The 24,658-nt window shown below is 32.5% G+C and overlaps 1 protein-coding gene across 1 annotated transcript; it reads left to right on the top strand.

Annotated features, from left to right (window-relative positions):
- The first annotated feature begins 42 nt into the window (after positions 1-42).
- Positions 43-21,889, top strand: LOC143067111 (uncharacterized). The gene is made up of 9 exons (XM_076240158.1): positions 43-182; positions 5,335-5,460; positions 7,678-8,133; positions 9,029-9,094; positions 10,937-10,973; positions 13,689-13,740; positions 14,440-14,576; positions 15,452-15,583; positions 21,537-21,889. The coding sequence occupies exons 2-9, from the start codon at positions 5,387-5,389 to the stop codon at positions 21,627-21,629; spliced, it is 1,047 nt and encodes a 348-aa protein (XP_076096273.1). The 5' UTR covers positions 43-182; positions 5,335-5,386; the 3' UTR covers positions 21,630-21,889.
- Positions 21,890-24,658: the final 2,769 nt, after the last annotated feature.

The following is a 24,658-nucleotide window of genomic DNA, read 5'->3' as shown; positions in this document are numbered from 1 at the left end:
TTCCGACAATGGTTTATATAACTTATATTTTTGGTCATTTAATATCATTTCAGCGTTTTTAATTTATCACGAAACACAATTGTATGAAAACTTAAAAAGTACATTGACGAAAACTTTTTATGAATTTAATTCTTATTTTTACAAACTTAAAACGACAATCTAAACCTGACAAACTTAATGAGGTAACTATTTAACACGATTTTTGTTTGTGTAGTAAAATATAACAAATGTGACCGACAGTTCAGCTTTTAACCAGATTGACATCAACCCAGCATATAATTTTTGTGTGCGGAGGACTCTGAAACAGTATATAATTTAATATCATTTCATTCATTCATGTCCTGCTTAAACTTCTTCTAGAAATCATCACATGCTTGAACTTTCGCACATTCTCTATAATAGCGAGCTCTGCGCAATGTGTAGAACATTAGAAACGCTTGAAATTAGTACACAACTAATATTGGATGCTAACTGCCTCTGTAATTGTCAATGTAAATGTGGATGTACTGACTTTCTTAGTCTTGTAGAGTACATAGGTAGAAAACTTTGCCTTGCGTTGCATATTAGACGTAATACACTTCTATTAACATTACTGACGAATAAAAAGAAAGGGTTGCTTGCAACCACTAAGTCAAAGGCGTGAATATTTAAATTCTAAATCTGAAGTTACACATATAGGAAGTAGTGCTCATTAGGAATCCTTGTATAGTTTATTATGACCTATGCTTTTGGCTAAGATGTCAAAGAACAATTGTATGAAATATTTAATCGCCGAAAATCTCTTAAGACAAGTAGTTTAGATTTCCGAAATGGCAAAAGTCGTAGAAATATTGTTTGTCATCAATACGTAGTACAACTACGTCAGTAGTCTATTATATAATAAGTTCCACTGTTCATGCTGTTGGCGGCAAATTCAAATTAGAAGACGAAATTTTCATATCTTTTCAATTTTGATCAAGGCAGGGATGCAAATTAGCGGTGGTTTGAGGTCCGCAACCTTCAACAGAAATTCGAACTTGACTTCTAGCTACGCCCAACACCTTCCACTTGAAAAATAAAAAATAACTTTGCAAACCTTTTCACTGTAGTCTCCAAATAAACGATCTAAAAACTTAATTATTTTCATCATTATAATTCATGACAGCGATGTTCATTTTGTTCAACCATGATAATGCATGCGAGATGCTTTTAAAGTGTAAATATATTACTACAATTTTGAAGGAGTATTTTTTTCTCAATTTTGAAGGGTCAATTAAAGTAGCTGGAAGTTACTTACTTTATTTTCACAAATAATGCAACTATATTATATAATACCTGAATGTAAGCAAATCATGTGATATATAGGTGGTGTCTTTTAGGCCACTTTACCCCCTCCCGTTTGATTACTTAGAAACAGTCGAGATCCCCATTCTTAAACCATGTATATTCATGTTTGTGACAATATGAAAAATAAAATGAAATATAGGGAGAGTCGCTGGGGGTCACCCACCCCTCCTGTTTATAGAATTTAAAAACGGTTGAGATCCCCACCCCTAAACCATATATATTCATGTATGGGACAATATAAAAATCCCCACCCCTAAACCATATATATTCATGTATGGGACAATATAAAAGATGAGATAAAATATAGAGGGAGTCCCTTGGGTCACCCCACCCCCTCCTGTTTGAGAATTTGAAAACTGTTGAGATCCCCACCCCTAAACCATATAATTTCATGTATGGGACAATATGACAATTCAAAAGAAATATAGGGGGAGACCCTTGGGTCACCGTACACCCTCCTGTTTGAGAACTTGGAAATGGTCAAGATCCTCACCCTTAAACCATATATACTCATGTATGGGACAATGTAACTAATTAAATGAAATATAGGGGGAGTCCCTGGGGTCACCCTACCCCTCCTGTTTGAGAACTTGGAAACCAATGAGATCCCCACCCCTAAACCATATATATATTCATGTATGGGACAATATAGCAAATCAAATGAAATGATGGGGAAGTCCCTAGGGCCAGCCTACCCCTTCCTGTTTGAGAACTTGAAAACCGTCGAGATCCCCACCCCTAAACCATATATGTTCATGTATGGGACAAAATAACAATTCATTTACATTTACTATGGGCAGGTCAATCAGACCTCACCTTTGATCCCTAAAGTAGTGAACATTTGTCTGATTCGTGTCTCATAACTTTTGTACCATAGAACACAAACTCAGTTTTCTCCCCAGGGAAACCAGTCCATTCATACTATTACATGTCATAGTACTAAGTCAACTTGTACTACTAACAGTCAACTAAAACCAACGTTAACTACCAAGTAGAACAACTGCAATCATTGTAAACTTGTACCACTGCAGACTCACCATCAAAAATATACATTGATATATGCATTGCTTTTGAAACGTTGATAACATATAAATTATTTGCCTTAATAATTAATTCATTAGATAAACATAAATGTACTATATATGAATGTTTTTGCCACAGTTTCATAATTACTTTTGCCTTGGTTTTTTGTTAACTGCCCTCAGCGCTTTGATTGTTTATTTGGTCGTAGTTTTGTCTTCAGTTGTTTTTGTTTTCTTTGGATGTGAACACATGACAAAATTAAATTAATATGAGGCAGGCATTACCTGTGAAAGGGGACGAAGTCTGTATGATTTTATTTTTTTTAAATTCAAACTTGAAAAAAGAAACAGAAACACCATAACGTTTCTGATTTTTGTTCTGTTGTTAGGGATTTTAGTTGTGACGTTATTTAAGTTATGATGGCATATTCAATGTGAACAAAGAAACGCTGTCATCAGATAATGTTTTTTTCCATATCAAACAATTATTAAAAATTAATTGGTATTGAGTTCCAATCCTATATTTTACTAGACTGATAAATATATATTTATTCAAAGTCTCATGCAAACAAGACTGGAAAAGGAAGTACATTTCTGAGCAGATGTGGGGATTTAAAAAAGTATGAAAAAAAAAGTTAACGATTTTGAGTTTTGGGTTTCCCGAATTCAAAAAAAAAGATTTGTTATTATTTTTCTTCTTGAATTGGGGACTTCATCCCCATATTAAATTTGGTTGAAATATGTACTATTAAATGTAGCCAATACTCAATAGACATATTTACGGGTCTAGTCCAGTCAATCTAGCATAAATTTGTCCCTAACCTAAAAGTAATTGCAACAGAAGTTTTTAAAGTTTTAATCTTTAGCATTATACCCCAAATATACACAGAAAAAAGTCCCATAATATCTTATTTGAGGAAGACTAAAAAAAATCACCATTTAAAATTCCTATGGAGATTTGCATTGAAAAGGGAGATAACTCTTGCAAAAAAGGCAGAAATATCAATAAAAATTGATACAAAGTTATAACTTTACCGCGTCTATTCATTAGAATGTATTGATTCTTGACTTTTTAGTGGTCTTTAGAGTATAACAAACAACTCTAAAGGTGTTTTCATATCTTTTATCAAGCTACATGTATAATCTAGATTTCAAAATTTATTAGTTGACCATTTATTGAATTTTTCAACATGTCAAAGTAAAGAATCTCAAATTTAATAAAAATTATTAAGCATGTATTCTTCTTTTGTGGTTTGAAGTTGCTTTTAAAAACAAGTAAGATGCTGAAAAAATATAATATACAGATATAAACAGTACCAAATTTTCACATTATTTTTTTTCAAAATGGTCACTAAGCTTTAAATTTGCAATTTCTTTAATGAAAAATGCACACAAAAAATAAAACTCCCCATAACACTTCGGTTTTGTACATTCCATGAGCAGAAGATTATATAATTTAGTCAAAAACAAACTTATAACCCCATCAAAGTATCATAAATTACATAAATTTCAAGAAAATCAACCAGAAACTGACAAAAAAAGACTCATTTTTGCAGAGTTATCTTCCCTTCCAATGTTAATTTCCATAGGAAATTAAAAATGCTGATTTTGAGGAATTTATTGGTGTATAAACTCGACCAATTCACTCACAAACAAATAAAAGTCCGAAGACTTTTATGATATGTTTGTGAGTGACTTGGTCCAGTTTATACACCAATAAATTCCTTTAAAAAGGCGTTTAATCCTTATAATTATTTAAGGTGGTACCTAACACTACAGGGAGATAACTCTGTAAAGTCAGCTAAACGTTTTAATTACATTGTGTTGTAAAAGGAATATTAAGCTTCTCAATGATCAAAATTAGTTTTTGTAAAATTGCTATATAACCAGTGTATTTTTTCTGACAAAACAGTTGGTTCAAAATTTTTTAAATTTTTATATTTTTGTTTAAGTGTCAAAGTAAATACTTTGACAAAATTTTATGAAAATTAAATGAGCCAAATTAATTTTAGTGAAAGTGTTGGGTACCACCTTAAAATTGGAGATAGGGAATAAATTTTCACTCTCATTACCTCTATCACACATAAATTGTTTATTTATGCCATTGAATAGACCCTGGCGCATGAATATATGTGTTTGTTAACATAAACATGTGTACTGAATGGAATTTGCTATCTAATAAAAAGTAAACTGCAAAAACTCTTATTATCATGCAAACGAATGTGTTTGTGTATTGTTTTATTTGCCGATTAACGTGCAGTGAAAATAAATTTATTAACGTCGGTATTATTATAGTCGCCATCTTGTTTACACTGGTTACAAAAAGAAGTTTGGTCAAAGTCGTCTATCGAAAAATAACCCATGTCAAGATCAAATACTGGAAGTCCTCTCGACCAATAATATCAACGTATTCCCTAATATGCAAATCATATAAGAATTATATAGGTATAAATATATTCATCCTTGTTCAGATAAAGATGAAAACAATATAATTAGGTGTGTAAGATAGTATTTTAATGTGTTCAGTGGTGAAAAGACCTACCACATATTTACACCTTATGCAAATTGTCCGCCATTACTTAAAATCACACAGGTTTCCGTAAACTTTGACATCACAATTAAAAAAAATTTACGTCACAACAAAAAATTGATTGTTGTTTGACGTCAGAAGGATAAATAGATCTTAAGGTCATTTCAAAGAAATTTCCCTAAACCAAAAAATACATATATATATATATATATATATAATCATATAGAATCATTGGTATAACATGTAAATAGTGTTTGGATAATTAAATTTTTCCAGGAAACCAATTTGAAACTACTAGTCTATTTTATTGATGTTTAATTACCTGTACATGTATAAAGATTCCAAAACTTTTTTGTTTCAGCTCTGATCAACATGGTGTTCAACTTCTTTATCTACATTTTTATTTTCCTCTAGTATGTTACTACATGTATTTAATGTTAAGTATATCATTTACAGGGAATTCAGACAAACTGATTGCACTGCATGAAAAGATTTATAGACAATTAAAATGGGTAAATACTCTGACAGTGACAGTGAGAAGAAGAAAAGAAAGAAGAAGAAAAAGAAAAGATCAAGGTCAAGGTAATCTAGAAACAATACATACATGTAATAGACCACTTTCCAGTTCATCCGTCACCGGAAAAAACTCGTCAATTATGCGTGCCTTTATGATGTCATTTACCAGATAGAGGGGATCGCCTGTATCACTGCCCTATTAACGTTCATCAAGCGTCTTAGTGATTGTCATTGTGCAGGATAAACTAGAAATAATGGTTGTTCTGTAGGTACTTAATGACAATTCCCTAATGACAGCAGTGCTGGTTGTCAATTTTGAGAATTCAATTTGCCGAATAATTCGTACAATATAGAATTATAGTTTTCCTAACAATCACTCAACATTGGAATGGAAGTGACGACGCCCCTAAACGCACAAATGACGTTCACTAAAACCAGAGTTTTTGACGGAAATGCATCGAACTCAAAAGTTGTCTATAGAATAAACATTCATTTGCAGATATATACACATACATAAATCTATAAAAGCAAAACCAAAAAAATCAAAGTTACCCAAGACCTAAAAAACAAAAGTCAAATGTATATATGTATGAAAATTAAATCCAAAAGTTATCAAAATACTTATACAAAGATAACAAATGAACTGTAAATCTTAAGTCAGAAGATATAAAAATAAAAGAAAAAAAATGAACTGTAAATCTAAAGATTGAAAACAATATCCCGAAGACACAAAAATAAAACACTTAGGCCACACCAATTTAATTTCTTGTTCTACGGATTTTTGGACTCCAAAATTTGGGGCGAGCGAGCGATTTGAAAATTTAAATAAAAAAATATTGATTTTGCAAATTCTTGAGGCGAAGCTTGAAAAGTAAAGGCGAGCGATTATAATTTTTTTTTGTAAACATAAAATAGTAGGTTTCGACAATATTAAAACTTGATTTATCACTTGTACTTTGTTATTTCTTTAATTTCTGAAGTATTTTTTTCCCTGTTCACCAAGAAATAATTAAATCTGGTCTATATATGTGTGACTGACAATGAGACCATTCTCCATCTAAGTCATATTCAGTTTGGGGGCAACCCCTTAATGTTATAAATATCCCTTTTTTCATGTTTTATGAGGGATCAATATAAGTTAAAATATATTTGTTTGTACAAAAGGGCTCATATTTTCTCAAAGAACTATACATCTATCTCGTATTAAATGGTCAAAACATGTCCAAGAATTTTGTAATATTCCTGGACTTTAACCATGTTAACACATTTACTTTAACAGTTTAATATTATTCAAAATAAGTGGACCCCTCTTTTTGAAAAAAGTTGTTTAAAATATGATGTAACTCTCCTCTTTTTGAGTACAAAATTCTAAGTTTTCAAAGGTTTTGAATAGAAGAACTATACAAATCCTTGGTATTTCTATTTTCTTTTCTACATCAGTAAAATGACCCCTTGTCTGAGGGAAGATTGTTCTTAACCTGATAATAACAAACACAGGTAAAAGTACGACCTTTTACATGGGGCTTTGATACAGACCAAACAACAAGCTATACAGGGCCCCAAAATTATTAGCGTACACAATTCAAACAGGAAAACCAACGATCTAATTTATATATCCAAACGGGAAAATACCAATGAACAACATCAATAAACGATAACTGCTGAACGACAGGTCCCTGAATCAATCAGGACAGGTGCATAAACATGCAGCGGCTATGGATAGTTTTGTTTCGCCAGCATACAATATAATTGCCGTTGAAGGCAAATCCTTCAGAAGTTCTGTACTTTATTCTAAGAACGAACATATTTTGATAGGGAATATAAGTAAGGGGGAAAGAAACCAATGTTTTGTTCTTTACCGGTATATATTTCCGCTTTTATAAATTTATATCGGAGCACTCCTTCTTTGGATAAATAGGTTTCATGCTGAAACAAATATTCTCACAGATATTTAAGAAGTGTGGTGGTGTGCTTTTATGTTTAAAATCGTTATATACAGGTTAGACTGTGATTTTAAAAACAAATGTTGATATATTTTTATAATATTTACAAAAAAACGGTGCGGGAAATGGACATGATCACATTTCCAGATGCGGGAAGCGGGAATATAAAAAAAATAAAAAAAATTCTGTTTTGAGAAAAATAGGTGCGGGCGGGTCCGTCGAACAAGGAATCAAATTGGTGTTGCCTTATGAGATTTCCACCTTTTTATGGCAAATCAAAAGAAGATTATATTTATTCCATGCCTCAATGTTGATAGTAAATATTTTAATCCGTTTTCAGATCAAGTAGTGAAAGTAGTCGATATTCTTCAAAAATAAAGAAAAATAAAAAGATCAAACACAAAAGAAAGTCAAGAAGTAGGTCACCTTCTCCTAGAATAAGGAGACGATCGAGGTCAGTAAGTTATTCTAGAAGGTCAAGGTCACCAAATTTTGGAAGGAGATCTAGATCAAGAGGAAGATATTCCAGGTCAAGATCAAGGGATAGATATCAAAGGAGATCAAGGTCATTTAGCAGAGACAGAAGATTAAGGTCAATAAGTAGAGATAAAAGAAGGTCAAGGTCATTAAGTAGAAGTAGACGATATTCAAGATCATTAAGTAGAGACAGACGAAGGTCAAGTTCATACAGCAGAGACAAAAGAAGGTCATATAGTAGAGATAGAAAAAGATCAAGATCAAAGGAAAGATACAGAAAAAGATCACGGTCACATGATAGACATTCAAGGTCAAAAAGGTACATTTGTATATAACTTCACCTAAGTACTTTGAAAATAATGATGAAAGGAGAAATGAAAGTTTTGTAAAACAGAAATTTCCTTCCTTTTTTGTGTTGAAAAATACAGCTTTTCTGATGTCTGTCCATGTAAAGACAAGTTTCTGGTTTTCAAAGCTCTTTATGCTTTATATATCATGAATATGTAGGATTGAAATCTATGTCAACCCTCACATCTGCTTCCTTTCATCAAATCCATTTCCTATCTTTTTAATAATTGTCATATACTTCACAAATTTATGTTAAAGAATCCCAGTCATCATTTAGGTACAGTGGTGAAAGATTGTAAAAGTTAAATAATGTCATTCCTTCACCATGTTCATGGAATTTTACAAATAAAAGAAGTCAAATTTCAACCATATTCAGAACTAAGAATACATTAATAGTGAAAAATTCTGTATTCTATACAGATATTAGTGTTGACAGGATATAATCTACAGCAAGATATAACACTCCACCCAAACTCCTTATTTTTATTCTGAGTCGAACAGTCTTTGATCAAACTCATTAAGTTTTCATTCTTGACAGCCAAAACCAAATCTGAAATCTTTCAGGTTTCACTATGCAGTGTATTCAGCCTCAACCTCCAGACTTTCCAATTCAAAGGTTGAAAGCAAAGCAACAATTTTATGTAAAGCAAATAACATTACTTATGCATGTTATGATACTTTACACACATTTAAATCTAACGATATTAATGGCGTATTTGTATATATTTTTTGAGACTTATTTGTAGAGCCACATTGATTATGTTTGTGTTGTGTTATCTGTTTCAGAAGTGTATATCAAACATGTCAAAAGAAAGACAGATTAATAGTGCCATGATTAGATCAGATTCACATATTTATATTTATAGGTCTAGATCAAAAGATCGTTCACGGAGAAGAGATTCAAGAAGTTCATCCAGAGATAAAGCTAAAGAGTAAGAAACGTTTTAATAAGATTTATAAGTTTTAAATAGTCACACAATAACAAAATGATAAACTTGAAAATTGACCTCTCTTTAGGGTGGATTCTTGGATGCTTTGGTTGAGTCTGTAATTATATGTATTAACTTATTTTAAGTGTTTACTGCTGAACTTAGGTAATCACTATGAAATTTATTCACAACTTGTTAAGCCTAGGGGGGGTCTAGATAAAGAATACTGTTTTGGACATATTAATGAGACAGCAACCAAGCAACAAAAACAAACACTTTGCATCTGGAGGGCAACATACAGTATTCACCAATAGAAGGTGTATGCAATGCTAAGACCTAAATTGTCCTGTCTTTATTTTAGTTGTTACATGTTAGTTATAAAAAATTACAATAAACTAATATCAATAGGGCCAACATTAAAAATATCTTTGTTTCCCCTCTCCCGACTGAGGTTGTTAGGGTATGGGTAGGTAGGTAGGCAAATTATTTTATTTTATTCTTTGATATGGTTTTCTATATTGAATTTGTACAAAATTCAACAGGTGAGGCTCAAGTCAAGAAAAGTGGGGTATTCCCTGTATTCTAATTCAGTGTACACCACAGTTTTCTGGTGTTAAAAAAACAGTATACAGGGACCTTCTTTTTTTTCCCTATTCATTTATGTAATGAAGTCTACAAAAGCGCACATTCTACTTGACTGTGATAACAATGCTTAATGATAGCAAGTGTTTTTTTAGTTAAAGAATCAAGCTTATTTCAAGTCTAATTTGATGCATAACTCACAACAAAACAATTCCTTTGTTCACCAATCCATACCTTGATCATCAATTATGAGATGACAAAAAGATGCATGTATGTTAATCACTTGGGAATTAAAATTCAATGAATAAAAATTTTCTATAGAAGTGAACATAATTCAGTTATGTTCAGTTACACCTGGATCATGCAGATTGGTCAATTGATTCCTAAACAAATATTTATATGTTTTTTCGAGTTCTAGAAGAAACAAGGCTTCACTTTATATAAATTTCATGTTTTGTATTTCCTAAAATACTTTTAATAAGTATAATGCAGTTATAACGTTAAAACGTGTCCTTTTGTAATGCCATAAATTGAACAAGGAAATCCCATTTAAACTGGTTTTTTTTACACCAGAAAACAGGGACGTTCCCTGAAAGCAGGGAATACATGTATCCCACATTTCCTGACTTGTGCCCAACCTTTTCAAAGACAAAGTAGATAGATTTTAAAGCACGGAGTCGGACCATTTTTACTCAAAGTCTTTGAGATTTTATCCTTTAAACAGGAACAGAGGTTAGACACAAAGCAAATCAAGATGCACTCAGCGGGTTGAAAGATGCTTCAGTTTTTTTTATTTTCAAAAAAAGTTCACCCTTGCACACAGACAAATCGTGTGGAAAGCATTTTGTTTGTTTTCCTTGATTTCGAATCATGTAGACGCTTCAATGCAAAAATACCTTGATTTAAAACGCTCGTTGACTACAGCATCGGAAAGGTATCACCAAAACCCAACGATCGTTGACTACAGCATCAGAAAGATATCACCAATAACCAACATAGCAAAAAAAAAAAAAAATAGTGGACAAAATAAAATTTTTCGGGTCGCGGTGATTTTATTGGGTCGGTCGTGTGAGGGGAAACAAACAATATTTTATTTTTGGCCTAGAGATTTATAAAAACAAATAGTATATACATTGTATGACCTAGTTATCAATTCAATAATATGAAGATTTATAGAGTCACATGACAATGTATGGAATATTTCTCTGCTGTGTACTTTTCATTACTGTTTTATTAAGATTGTCTTCTTTTTTTTTTTTACAGAGACCCATGTGCAAATATTCCTGGATTTGAAGATATGGTATGACATAATGTTTACTATAACAGTTGTACAATAATTCATGATCAAAATCTGGTTTTCTATAACATAATATGATATACTTCTGGTTTTCTATAACATAATATGATATACTTCTGGTTTTCTATAACATAATATGATATACTTTGTTTTCTATAACATAATATGATATACTTTGTTTTCTATAACATATTCTAACATGACGTCCTTCAAATGCTTTGAGTACACACCCGTGGTAAAATATGAATATATTGGTTGGGCTGTTCTGATTGTACTCCCACGTCATATGATTGTTTATGGATGGAATACACGACGTCATAGAATGATAACGTAATAGTTTAAGCATTTTTCGGGAAAATACACGCTTCTGATACCGAAAATCATCACCAGAATGAAACGTAAACAAACAATACTAAAATGTGGTATAAGCCCTTTTTTATATACATAGAAGATATATAAGTAAATTATCATTAAAATTCATCCAAATCTATCTAAATATATTATTGTAAATAGTTTGAGCATGTCACTAAATCTGTTTGCTCCGTTCTTTACCGCCAATCTTAAAGTGGGTTAATTTATGGGAACGGCAAATATTTGCCTCCATCTAGTGCGCTTTGAACTAAAACAATTGCTATATTTGTCTTATCAGAATCGAAATAATTCATGGGGGCTTGAATATATCTAAATTTTACCACGGGTTGTCCCTTTATGCCGATATTTTACCCCTCGCTATCGCTCAGGGTAAAATATTTGTCATAAAGGGCCAACCCGTGGTAAAATAACGATATATTCAAGCCCCCATGAATTATTTCTTAAATATGATATACTTCTGGTTTTCTATAACATAATATGATATACTTTGTTTTCTATAACATAATATGATATACTTTGTTTTCTATAACATAATATGATATACTTCTGGTTTTCTATAACATAATATGATATACTTCTGGTTTTCTATAACATAATATGATATACTTTGAAAGTATTTTTATTTGTTGATTTCATTTTTCATGTTTTGAGCAGAAGTAAAATGTTGGTGGGGTCTTAAATTTTTGTGGATTTTAGTTTTCTGAAGAAAAGTCAAGTGAAGAATTTAAAGCCAATAGACAATTTTCCAGCTTGTCTGTCACTGGAAAAAACTATGCACGCCTTTATGAAGTCATTTACCAGATAGAGGGGATCGCCTGTATCCCTGCACTATAAACGTTCATCAAGCCTCTCAGTAATTGTCATTGTGCAGGATAAACTAGAAATAATATTTGTTTTGTAGGTACTTAATCACAATTCCCTAATGACAGCAGTGCTTAAAGACAATTATGACAATTTAATTTGCCGAATAATTCATGCAATATAGCATTATAGTTTTCCCATCACACGCTCAACATTGGAACGGAAGTCGCGACGCCACTAAAAGCACGAATGATGTTCACTTAAGCCTTAGTTTTATGTTGAAAATGCATCAAACTCGAAAGTTGTCTATAGAAATGAAGATTGTTGATAATAATCATATGCTGTATATATAATAATGATTTGTGGGACAAAAATAATATGTTCACTTTTACGTTCCTATTTCATCATATTCATTACTGACAACATTCCTCACATTTTTAATAAATACTTTTGGAAACAAGCTGATTCATCAATGCTTACACATTTTCTGGATTGAAGGATATTGTACAGTAAATATTTTAAGTGTTGAACATGTCTAGTCAGAAGGGATGACACTAATTAACTTGAAATGAACGATAAACAGATTATAAACGATCATCAAAGGTGTTAATTGAGCCATAATCTTGTCACCTAACGAAAATGGTTACATTAAAAAATGCAACACATGAACTTTGAATTGTAGAATTGATTCTAATGAAATAAAAAAGCAAGCCCGATATGATTTTTTTGGTGTATGAGAATCCTGAGGAGATTAAATGAGCACTTCATTATCACTGGTACAACTTTCATCTAGTCAAACTAATTTTTCATGCTAATGAAAAGGTTAGAAGTCGTATGGGGAATGTTTTTTTTTTAAATTAATTTGGTAAATTCCTGAAAAAGAAATATGTATATATAATAGTTGGTTTAGAATGTGTTTGCTGATGTTCGATTTATTCTCTAGACTCTCTGCCTAAATCTTTGAAGTCAAACCTACATTAGAATATTTAAACCCTTTGATTTGGACAACAGATGTTATATTTTGTTGGACAATTTAATTGGTTGATAAACCATCCATGAAAAAAGAACAGTATCGGTACCCAACAAATAAAAGTTCTTTCACAGTTGGTATTGTCAAGACCTAGAGTGACACAAAAGATATAAACACCATCACACATTCACAAAGATATTTGCACCTTTAAAAACATGAATAAGAAAACATTTATAGTGGTATGATCTCATATATATAGCACTTTGTCTTCCTTCACCAAAAACATCACTGCCAGGAAATAGAACACTAGTGATGAAAGTGGTGTAAAACACTGATCAATCAATCATTTAAAACAGAGACTCTAAGTAGAAAACTTAATTTCAAGAGGTCTTTTAAAATCTTATGATCAGGTTTGAAATTCTGACATCAATAAGTAGGATATTTTTAATAATCAAATCCTTCATATTAGACTTTACTTTAAACTTTTCAAAATATTTCATGATAAGATTAATCAAATTAAAATCATTTTGTTAAATATTTCATATTATATTTATGCATTATTAAAATTTTGTTAGACCCCATCAGAGAAGGGACAGATCAGAATGAAGATGGCTCTAAAGGCAGCAGGTATGTTTTAATGTTTATTGTTTTGGACTGTTAGAATAAAATAACAAAATTTTCTTATTGTTTACATAACCTACATCTGCAAATATAGAATATGAATACAATAGATTATAAATGTGAACTATTCAGTCAGTAAAATCAGTTTAAGATGGCCCCTTTTGAGCTTCACAATTTTTGTTTGTATAGACAGTAAGCAAAAGTACTCATGTTTCCTGAAAATAATATCAATAAATACAATAGGCTTATCATGCAATAAAGGCTGAAGGGTAGGGAAATTTGAACTGCCACTGAAAAATGATGAGACCAGGTATATTGGTTTGGGACAGACATTGTACCTTGCTACAGGCATACTATAGACCGTCAAAGAGTTGTTGCATGGGTTCTTAGCATGCACAGAACATGACACTCTCTTGGAACAAGACATTTTCCTGCTTGAATGGTTTTACACTAGTCATTTTGGGGGCCTTTTATATCTTTCTGTACACTGTGAGCCAAGGCTCCGTGTTGAAGACTGTACTTTGACATATAATGGTTTAATTTTACAAATTGTGACTTGAATGGGCAATTATCTCATTGAAACTCTGGCCAAACTTAGTCCAGGATTCTACTGTCTGTTGGAAGAAGACCAAAGTGACCATATCTCTATTCTCCAGTCATCCTTGGGGTTTACTGAAAATGGAATACATGTACTTATTTTTACAGCTGCAGCAGATGAAAAGATAAAAAACCAGTCTAAGTCAGATACCAGATCATTTGAGGATCAAGTGAAATTCAGACAGTCTGTTATGGATATAGACGATACCTCATTTGTACAGTCATCATTTGTTTCTAATAGAGGGGTGTGTACACTTTAATGTTGATCAAGCAAATAAAAATTAATATTGAGGTATATAGAATTTTACTACAATTTTGATTAGCCCTTGCATTCCAAAATTGGTTTCCCATCTCTAACATAAGTTGCCTCAATCAATTATTAGGAAACTTATACACAAATCAAATCCAAATTAGGGTGGCATAAACTTCACTGTCCCTGAGTTATGATCCTTTATGAATGGGGAAAATGCTGTATTATAAGTTTATGCACTCTGAACTTACTTTGCCTCAACCAAATGTTATAAAACTTAAACATGATGCTTTTTACCACCAAAGAAACTGATCAATTTTGAATTTGGTTGGTGTCACTTGCACTGATCAAGTTATGTTCTTTATATATACATACATATATACATGGAAAATTGCTGATTTTGCCTTTTCCACAGTCTTACTTTACTTTGCCTTTAGAAAATATTATGAAACTTATATACAATGCTTATAACTACCAAATAAAGATCAGGTTTGAAATAGGGTGGTGTCATTGTTGCCATTTTCTATTATTGTCCCTTTATTAATGAAAAAATGATGAATTTGTCTTTATTCAATCTATCTTTACTTTACCTCAACCAAATATTTTGAAACTCATTCAAAATGCTTATTACCACCAAATATAAATAAAAAGAAAAATCATATGGTGGTGCTTTTCCGCCACATTCCTTTGAAAGTATCCTATTTTTAATGATTTTCTCACACTCATCAATTGTAGTCATTTTTGGGTTATCATAAAAAAAACTAAAAAAAAAACCATTTACACAAGTAAACTTCTATCTCTTTTTCAGTATTACGTCATTTAATATTGTAATTAGATTTTTCTATCAATCTGTGTTATTTTTCCTTCCAGGACAAATATGACAACAAGGAGTCAGATAAGAAAGAAGAATTTTTATTTGGTACTGCAGCTGAATTTAAACCAGATTTGGTTCCAAAGAAAATACCTACATTTGATGATCCTAAATCACTAGCAGATCCTAGTGTAAGTGACAGCTATTTAGCTTGATGTAAAAAAAATCGTGTTATCTTCCAAAATCCATTGTGATCTATTATATTTTACTTATCCTTTTTATACCGCTGCAAAAAATTTTGCAGTTGTATTTTGGTATCACATCGTGGTCGTCTGCATCGTCCGAAGACACTTGGTTTCCAGGCAATAACTTGAGTTTAAGTGAATAGAAATCTGAAATTTAAACACAAGGTTTATAACCAATTCTAAGTTACAGTTATTCTGTGTCAGAAACCTATTAGGTGTCAAATATTTAATTACAATCCAAACTCAGACCTGTATCAAGTGCGAATATTGTGTCCATTTTGGCCACAACTGTTCAGGGTTGACTTCTGCGGTTGTATCAAGCTGCATTGGGCGAAGCAATTTTTTAACTCATAGTGGAAAGTGAGCTACTCTCGTAACTTTGCATTATTGTTTGTCATTGTATGTTCAATTTTACAAAAATCCCATCCCCAGAATCTACAAAGCCAATTGGAACCAATCTTGGCAACAATCATTCTTAGGAAATTGTGTTTAAAATTGTATCTGATGATCACGCCTGCCAACCAACATGGCTGGCATTGCTAAAAATAGAATATAGGGGTAAAATGCAAGTTTTTTAATTGTCTTGAAATACAAACCTTCAATCTGATGTGGCAACAATTTTCAAAATGTTGATTTTTCATCAGAGGACTTCTAATAGGAGTTATTGCCCTTAAAGACAAATCCTTCTATTCAGATCTACCAATAATATCTTCTTTATATTTTGTTTTTACTTTAGGCTAGGCAAAAGCTTCAAAATAAGCAAATAAAAAAATGGGGTCACCGACCTCGTTTTCGAATTAAAACGCCAACTTTTTAATGGAATTTGGAAATCGGGACTTCTAGTCAATAGCAGTGTAATATTTTTTTTAAAAGTTGGTATCCCATGAAACTTGTTTGTTCTGTTAAACTAGTTGTTAATACAAACTATTTTAATAATATTACCATTTTCTGAGTGGAAAATAATAACGAAAAGTTGCTAGAATAGTTTTCCCGCCTTTTTTTATTGTGAAATAACTATAAAAAAATTAAGTTTAATAAAAATTGACCAATAATTTCTCTTTGAGTATTCAACAGAATAAGCGTTGTTTATATCTAAATAAAATAATGAAATAAAAAGATGGGGTCACCGAAATGGAATAAGAGATATTTCTAAAAAAAAAAGGTTAACAATTTGAACTGGCGGGAATACATTGCGCCAATTCTTAAACAACGTCGAATGACGTTAGGCCGGTTTGGGCGATATTCTTACATATTACGGACAACACAGTTCTTGTTATTTGCTGTTTTGTTGTTTGTTTGTTTTCAACTACAACAAATGCACATTAATTTACGCATGATAGTAATTGGTTTTCAGTCAGTTTCACAGACAAGTAATATAAATGCGGTGGTTGGAAAACAATGCATTGTACAAATGTACTCAAGAATGCTTCTATTAACAACATTTCTATTCAGGTTATTTATAGTGCTTACATGTCTGTGTTGAACAGAAATTCTTCTTAGAATAGTGAATACATTTTTGTCGAGCCTGCAACTTTTGTTGCAGAAAGCTCGACATAGGGATAGTGATCCGGCGGCGGCGGCTACGGCGGCTACGGCGGCGGCGGCGGTGTTAGCTCACTTCTTAAAAGCTATATATTTTAGAAGGTGGAAGACCTGGATGCTTCATATTTTGTGTATAGATGCCTCATGTTACGAAGTTTCCGTCAGTCACATGTCCATCGTCCTTGACCTCATTTTCATGGTTCAGTGACCACTTGAAAAAAAAGTTCAGATTTTTTGTAATGTTAAATTCTCACTTACTGTAAGTAATAGGATAACTATATTTCGTATGTGCGTACCTTGCAAGGTCCTCATGCCCGTCAGACAGTTTTCACTTGACCTCGACCTCATTTCATGGATCAGTGAACAAGGTTAAGTTTTGGTGGTCAAGTCCATATCTCAGATACTATAAGCAATAGGTCTAGTATATTCGGTGTATGGAAGGACTGTAAGGTGTACATGTCCAACTGGCAGGTGTCATCTGACCTTGACCTCATTTTCATGGTTCAGTGGTTATAGTTAAGTTTTTTGTGTTTTGGTCTGTTTTTCTCATACTTTATGCAATAGGTTTACTATATTTGTTGTATGGAATAATTGTAAGGTGTACATGTCTAGCGGGCAGATGTCATCTGACCTTGACCTCATTTTTATGGTTCAGTGGTTATAGTTAAGTTTTTGTGTTTTGGTCTGTTTTTCTCATACTTTATGCAATAGGTTTACTATATTTGTTGTATGGAATGATTGTAAGGTGTACATGTCTAGCGGGCAGATGTCATCTGACCTTGACCTCATTTTCATGGTTTAGTGGTCAAAGTTAAGTTTTTGAGTTTTGGTCTTTTTATCTAATACTATATGTCATAGGTCAACTATATTTGGTGTATGGAAATATTTTATGATCTATATGTCAGTCGTGCAGGTTTTATTTGACCTTGACCTGGTTTTCACGGTTCATTGCTCAGTGTTAAGTTTTTGTGTTTTGGTCTATTTTCTTCAACTATAAGCAATAGGCTCAACTATATTTGTCATGTTTGTTGTATGGAAGCATTGTTAGCTGTGCATGTCTGCCTGGCATATGGTTCAACTGACCTTGACCTCATTTTCATGATTCATGTTAAGTTTATGTGACAGTAATTTTTTTTTGATATTACTGATATGGTATATAATATTTTCAAATATGGAAAATTGTATGTATAATACTAACAAAAACTAACAGTTGTATATATATGTTATTTACTAATGTTAACGAGGCCGGGATAAGGTACCGGTACTTGATGTTTGAAAACTAACAAATGTACAGATTTCAATAAAATATGATAAATTAAAAAAAAAAAGTTTATGTGACAGTCGTAATAAAGCTTTATATTTAGGAGTATCAACATAATATCAATGATTAGTAAAGAAGGCGAGACATTTCAGTGTGTGCACTCTTGTTATATCATGTTATAGTTCAGTCAAAGTATATCTGAAAGACAAGACAGAACTTTGCTTTCGATATCATGAATTTTAATTTCGATTAAGAATGCTGTTCCTTTTTATTTTGATGACAAACCCTAACCCTAACCCAAACACTAACCCAAACACTAACCCAAACGCTAACCCAATCAATAGAAATCTAAGACTCCGCTTCCACTAACAATAAAGATCGCCGATCTTTAGTATTGCCAAAATGAGAAAGATCGATCTCCATCGGACTTAAAAATACCACCTCCTGGATTGCGTTCAATATCGTAGCTGCTACATAGGGCTACGTAGATTTATGACTATTGAACGAGTAACTAGTCTAGCTTCTATCAATATTCTATGTAGTAGCTAGGCTAGATACACGTTCAATAGTCAAAAATCTAAGTAGCCCAATGGAGCCGCTACGATATTAAACGCAACCCTGATATTTGTTAAAGTGTAAACGCTTAGATACATCGTGATAGACCGAGATTGCAATGTATACAAGATGTAAACGCACAAGTTCTAAAAGAATCGTAAACGCGAGATGCCCTTTAAAGATCGATTAAATTTTGTGAAAGTGTTAACATACTTTCTGTTTTGATCATGCATCCATATGCATCTATGCATATCGAAATATTCCGTAATATTGCTATAAATTCAGTCTAAGTATACTAATACAGTTGTCATACCGTGATTATGAATGGAACCTAGTACGACCTCTTTTTCTCAAATCAACTATTGATTTTTTTTTCATATGTATTCCTCTTTAATTCTTTATTCTGACAACTTTTAAACACAGGCACGATTATGTTGTTTTTGTCGAGCCTGCAACTTTTGTTGCAGAAAGCTCGACATAGGGATAGTGATCCATCGGCGGCGGCGGTGTTAGCTCACTTCTTAAAAGCTATATATTTTAGAAGGTGGAAGACCTGGATGCTTCATATTTTGTATATAGATGCCTCATGTTACGAAGTTTCCGTCAGTCACATGTCCATTGTCCTTGAACTCATTTTCATGGTTCAGTGACCACTTGAAAAAAAAGTTCAGATTTTTTGTAATGTTAAATTCTCTCTTACTGTAAGTAATAGGATAACTATATTTTGTATGTACGTACCTTGCAAGGTCCTCATGCCCGTCAGACAGTTTTCACTTGACCTTGACCTCATTTCATGGATCAGTGAACAAGGTTAAGTTTTGGTGGTCAAGTCCATATCTCAAATACTATAAGCAATAGGTCTAGTATATTCGGTGTATGGAAGGACTGTAAGGTGTACATGTCCAACTGGCAGGTGTCATCTGACCTTGACCTCATTTTCATGGTTCAGTGGTTATAGTTAAGTTTTTGTGTTTTGGTCTGTTTTTCTCATACTTTATGCAATAGGTTTACTATATTTGTTGTATGGAATGATTGTAAGGTGTACATGTCTAGCGGGCAGATGTCATCTGACCGTGACCTCATTTTCATGGTTCAGTGGTTATAGTTAAGTTTTTGTGTTTTGGTCTGTTTTTCTCATACTTTATGCAATAGGTTTACTATATTTGTTGTATGGAATGATTGTAAGGTGTACATGTCTCGCGGGCAGATGTCATCTGACCTTGACCTCATTTTCATGGTTCAGTGGTCAAAGTTAAGTTTTTGAGTTTTGGTCTTTTTATTTAATACTATATGTCATAGGTGAACTATATTTGATGTATGGAAATATTTTATGATCTATATGTCAGTCGTGCAGGTTTTATTTGACCTTGACCTGGTTTTCATGGTTCATTGCTCAGTGTTAAGTTTTTGTGTTTTTGTCTATTTTCTTAAACTATAAGCAATAGGTCAACTATATTTGTTGTATGGAAGCATTGTTAGCTGTACATGTCTGCCTGGCATATGGTTCAACTGACCCTGACATCAATTTCATGGTTCATATTAAGTTTATATGACAGTCGTAATAAAGCTTTATATTTAGGAGTATCAACATAATATCAATGATTAGAAAAGAAGGCGAGACATTTCAGTGTGTGCACTCTTGTTTATATAAAAATTGCGCACCTAGTACATAAATTTAAAACTTGGCGAATTGGATCAGACTCAGAGTCGTCAAATACAAAAACCTACAATGTTAGAACCTTATATGTTAACTTCTCTAGATTATCCAATATTCTGGAACATGTCTATTATATAAAATTTTCTATTTCTTCTCCTCAAATCTACCTATCAAAACGATTGTCACTCTCTCCATCGGGTCAAAGAGGAATAACTCTCACTAACGTTTCGGGTTCGCGGAAACCGCGACGTGATAAACCGCTGACGGCATAGTACTGTTGCGCTTGTATATGCGCAAAAACAATAGAGCGATTTGTCTATAAATGTAAAATATTTTCATATTAAAATATAGCAGAGGGGGCATAAAATTTTACCCTTGTCCATCAGTACGTCTCAAAATTGATTTCTGTTCTCTAGCTATAGTTTGCCTCAACCAAATGTTATGAAATTTGTGCTGTTCACCATGATTATAACTACACTGTACGTATATAAAATATTATTAATATGCAAATTTACATCAGTTTTCTGCATTCCTGCATCAAATTGTGCTAACTTTATTGAAAACCTAGACCTTATATTCTAGTTTTTTTTAAGATGGCAAAAAGTCACCTATACCACCTAAAATTATGATTTTAACCAATTTTATTTCATTTTTGCCCGTTTATTGAAAAAAGTTATAGAAAGAAACATAAAGGAGTTAAGATGATCAGCAAGACAAATTCTACAAATTATTCAGCATGGCTTGAATTGACATCCTTAAAAAGCTTACCGGAGGGATCAGGTATTAACATTCAAAAAAATGTTGCATTTTAGAAGAAAAATATAACTTACATATTTATCATTCAATTTACTTAGCTTTTCTAAAGTTACCCTTTAATTTTTCAGTTATTTGTTGACCCAGCAGTAAAAATGGAGAGATGGATCGATAGATTAAATACATTAAGGAAGAAAAAATTAGAGGGAGAAGTGATCAGCTGATATTTTCTTAATATTTAAGGGGTATATTGGATACTCATCCGTACTCATAGAGTCAGTTGTAACCAATGGATCAAAAGACTGTTTATAATTCATAAATCATGGAAATAGAAATATTTTATGTGCAGAATATGATGTTCTAAAACAATTCAAAAAGAAGTGTTTTAAAACTTGGTATACAAACTGTAAAATGAAATGAACATATGTTAATATTAAAAATGAACAACTCCAATGAAAATTAAAGCATATTCTTATATGTAAAATTGTTTTGTATTACCAATTTCTTTCAGCATCTCATAACAGACATACTCACAAAAACTGAACCAATAAAAATGAGGTCACAGTTATTTGAACCCTGGCAGAAACATGTAGACCATGCAATCACTCCATTGAACCCTTCCAGAAACATGTAGACCGTGCAATCACGCCATTGAACCCTGCCAGAAACATGTAGACCATACAATCACTCCATCCACCAAATATCATTAACCTTATACATGTACCTAGCAGACATGGGGCTAATTGCATTGCAATGTAATGCATTATCTATCATGATTTTCTTGATAGAGGGTTGCTGCTCACAAGGAAGCTATTAAACCAAGAGTTCCAAATGGTGAAGTTGAAATCATCCCTTCGTAAATTTTACGGACACCATCACGAGTTGGTTGACCGTTATGGAATAACCGTTTCACAAATGATATCGGATATGTTCCTTACCTCCTAACTACAATCCCCTTCCCTTTCATGAATGTGACCTTCCTAATTAGACTATTTACCGGATTTGTTATAACATAAGCAACACGACGGGTGACACATGTGGAGCAGGATCTGCTTACCCTTCCAGAGCACCTGAGATCACCCCTAGTTTTTTGGATGGGTTCGTGTTGTTTATTCTTTAGTTTTCTATGTTGTGTCATGTGTGCTGTTTTTTGTTTGTCTTTTTCATTTTAAGCGGCGTTGTCAGTTTGTTTTAGATTTATGAGTTGGACTGTCCCTTTGGTATCTTCCGTCCCTCTTCTCTAACAAGCATTCCATACACTACTTTATATAGTGGCCCTATTTCTTTAAGAATCTTAGAAATAGACAAAACTACAAAAACTTGACATTTTCCAATGAACAATAAGAAGATGAAGGTCAGATTGACATGAACACCATATATACAATCATACCATACACCAATAAAATGCTTTCCTGATTGCAGCCGGATATGACTGCAGAGATTGAAATTGAACAGCTGGGGCAAATTTGGACACAATATTCAAGCTTGATACTGTCTGAATTTGGATTGTGATCAAATGTTTGACATAATATTGGTTTCTGACACAAAACAAATGTCAAGATCTTACAAATCTATTGCCCAATACTTTGCAATTAAAGAATTCTTCTTGAAACTTTTCAAAAATTTGAAACTTCGAAAAAAAAAAATGAAAAAAAAAATTTAACCCCTTTGAAATAAACTGTTATCACAGAGATATGTCTTGCTTTTTATACGACCGCAAAAATTTTAATTTTTCGTCGTATATTGCTATCACGTTGGCGTCATCGTCTGCGCCGTCGTCGTTGTCCGAATACTTTTAGTTTTCGCACTCTAACTTTAGTAAAAGTGAATAGAAATCTATGAAATTTTAACACAAGGTTTATGACCACAAAAGGAAGGTTGGGATTGATTTCGGGAGTTTTGATCCCAACATTTTAGGAATTAGGGGCCAAAAAGGGCCCAAATAAGCATTTTCTTGGTTTTCACACAATAACTTAAGTTTAAGTAAATAGAAATCTATGAAATTTTGACACAAGGTTTATGACCACAAAAGGAAGGTTGGGATTGATTTTGGGAGTTTTGGTTCTAACAGTTTAGGAATTAGGGGCCAAAAAAGGGCCCAAATAAGCATTATTCTTGGTTTTCGCACAATAACTTTAGCTTAAGTACCGGTAAATAGAAATCAATGAAATTTAAACACAAGGTTTATGACCACAAAAGGAAGGTTGGTATTGATTTTGGGAGTTGAGGTCTGAACAGTTTAGGAATTAGGGGTCAAAAAGGGGCCAAGTAAGCATTATTCTTGGTTTTCGCACCATAACTTTAGTTTAAGTAAATAGAAATCTATGAAATTAAAACACAAGGTTTATGACCACTAAAGGAAGGTTGGGTTTGATTTTAGGAGTTTTGGTCCCAACAGTTTAGGAATTAGGGGCCAAAAAGGGGCCCAAATAAGCATTATTCTTGGTTTTCGCACCATAACTTTAGTATAAGTAAATAGAAATCTATGAAATTAAAACACAAGGTTTATAACCATAAAAAGAAGGTTGGCTTTGATTTTGGGAGTTTTGGTCCCAACAGTTTAGGAATAAGGGGTCCAAAGGGTCCAAAATTGAACTTTGTTTGATTTCATCAAAAATTGAATAATTGGGGTTCTTTGATATGCCCAATCTAACTGTGTATGTAGATTCTTAATTTTTGGTCCGTTTTCAAATTGGTCTACATTAAGGTCCAAAGGGTCCAAAATTAAACTTAGTTTGATTTTGACAAAAATTGAATCCTTTGGGTTCTTTGATATGCTAAATCTAAAAATGTACTTAGATTTTTAATTATTGGCCCAGTTTTCAAGTTGGTCCAAATCGGGTCCAAATTAAACTTTGTTTGATTTGATCAAAAATTGAATAATTGGGGTTCTTTGATATGCCAAATCTTACTGTGTATGTAGATTCTTAATTTTTAGTCCCGTTTTCAAATTGGTCTACATTAAAGTCCAAAGGGTCCAAAATTAAACTAAGTTTGATTTTAACAAAAATTGAATTCTTGAGCTTTTTTGATATGCTGAATCTAAACATGTACTTAGATTTTTGATTATGGGCCCAGTTTTCAAGTTGGTTCAAATCAGGATCCAAAATTATTATATTAAGTATTGTGCAATAGCAAGAAATTTCAATTGCACAGTATTCAGCAATAGCAAGAAATCTTCAATTGCACAGTATTGTGCAATAGCAAGAAATTTTCAATTCTCAGATCCGGACATCCTGGCATTTAAATTTTT

Source organism: Mytilus galloprovincialis, chromosome 3 (genome assembly GCF_965363235.1).
Source record: "Mytilus galloprovincialis chromosome 3, xbMytGall1.hap1.1, whole genome shotgun sequence".
NCBI classification, from domain to species: Eukaryota; Metazoa; Mollusca; class Bivalvia; order Mytilida; family Mytilidae; genus Mytilus; species Mytilus galloprovincialis.
Note: the sequence above shows the minus strand (reverse complement) of the source record. Positions and strands in the feature narration are given on the sequence as shown.

What these genes read in the sequence shown, in the direction of transcription:
- LOC143067111 (XM_076240158.1), top strand. Translation starts at nt 5,387, where the DNA reads ATGGGTAAATACTCTGACAGTGACAGTGAGAAGAAGAAAAGAAAGAAG. An exon ending in TCCAGAGATAAAGCTAAAGA is followed by an intron (nt 9,095 to 10,936) that starts GTAAGAAACGTT and finishes TTTTTTTTACAG; the next exon opens with AGACCCATGTGCAAATATTC. An exon ending in TTCCTGGATTTGAAGATATG is followed by an intron (nt 10,974 to 13,688) that starts GTATGACATAAT and finishes AAATTTTGTTAG; the next exon opens with ACCCCATCAGAGAAGGGACA.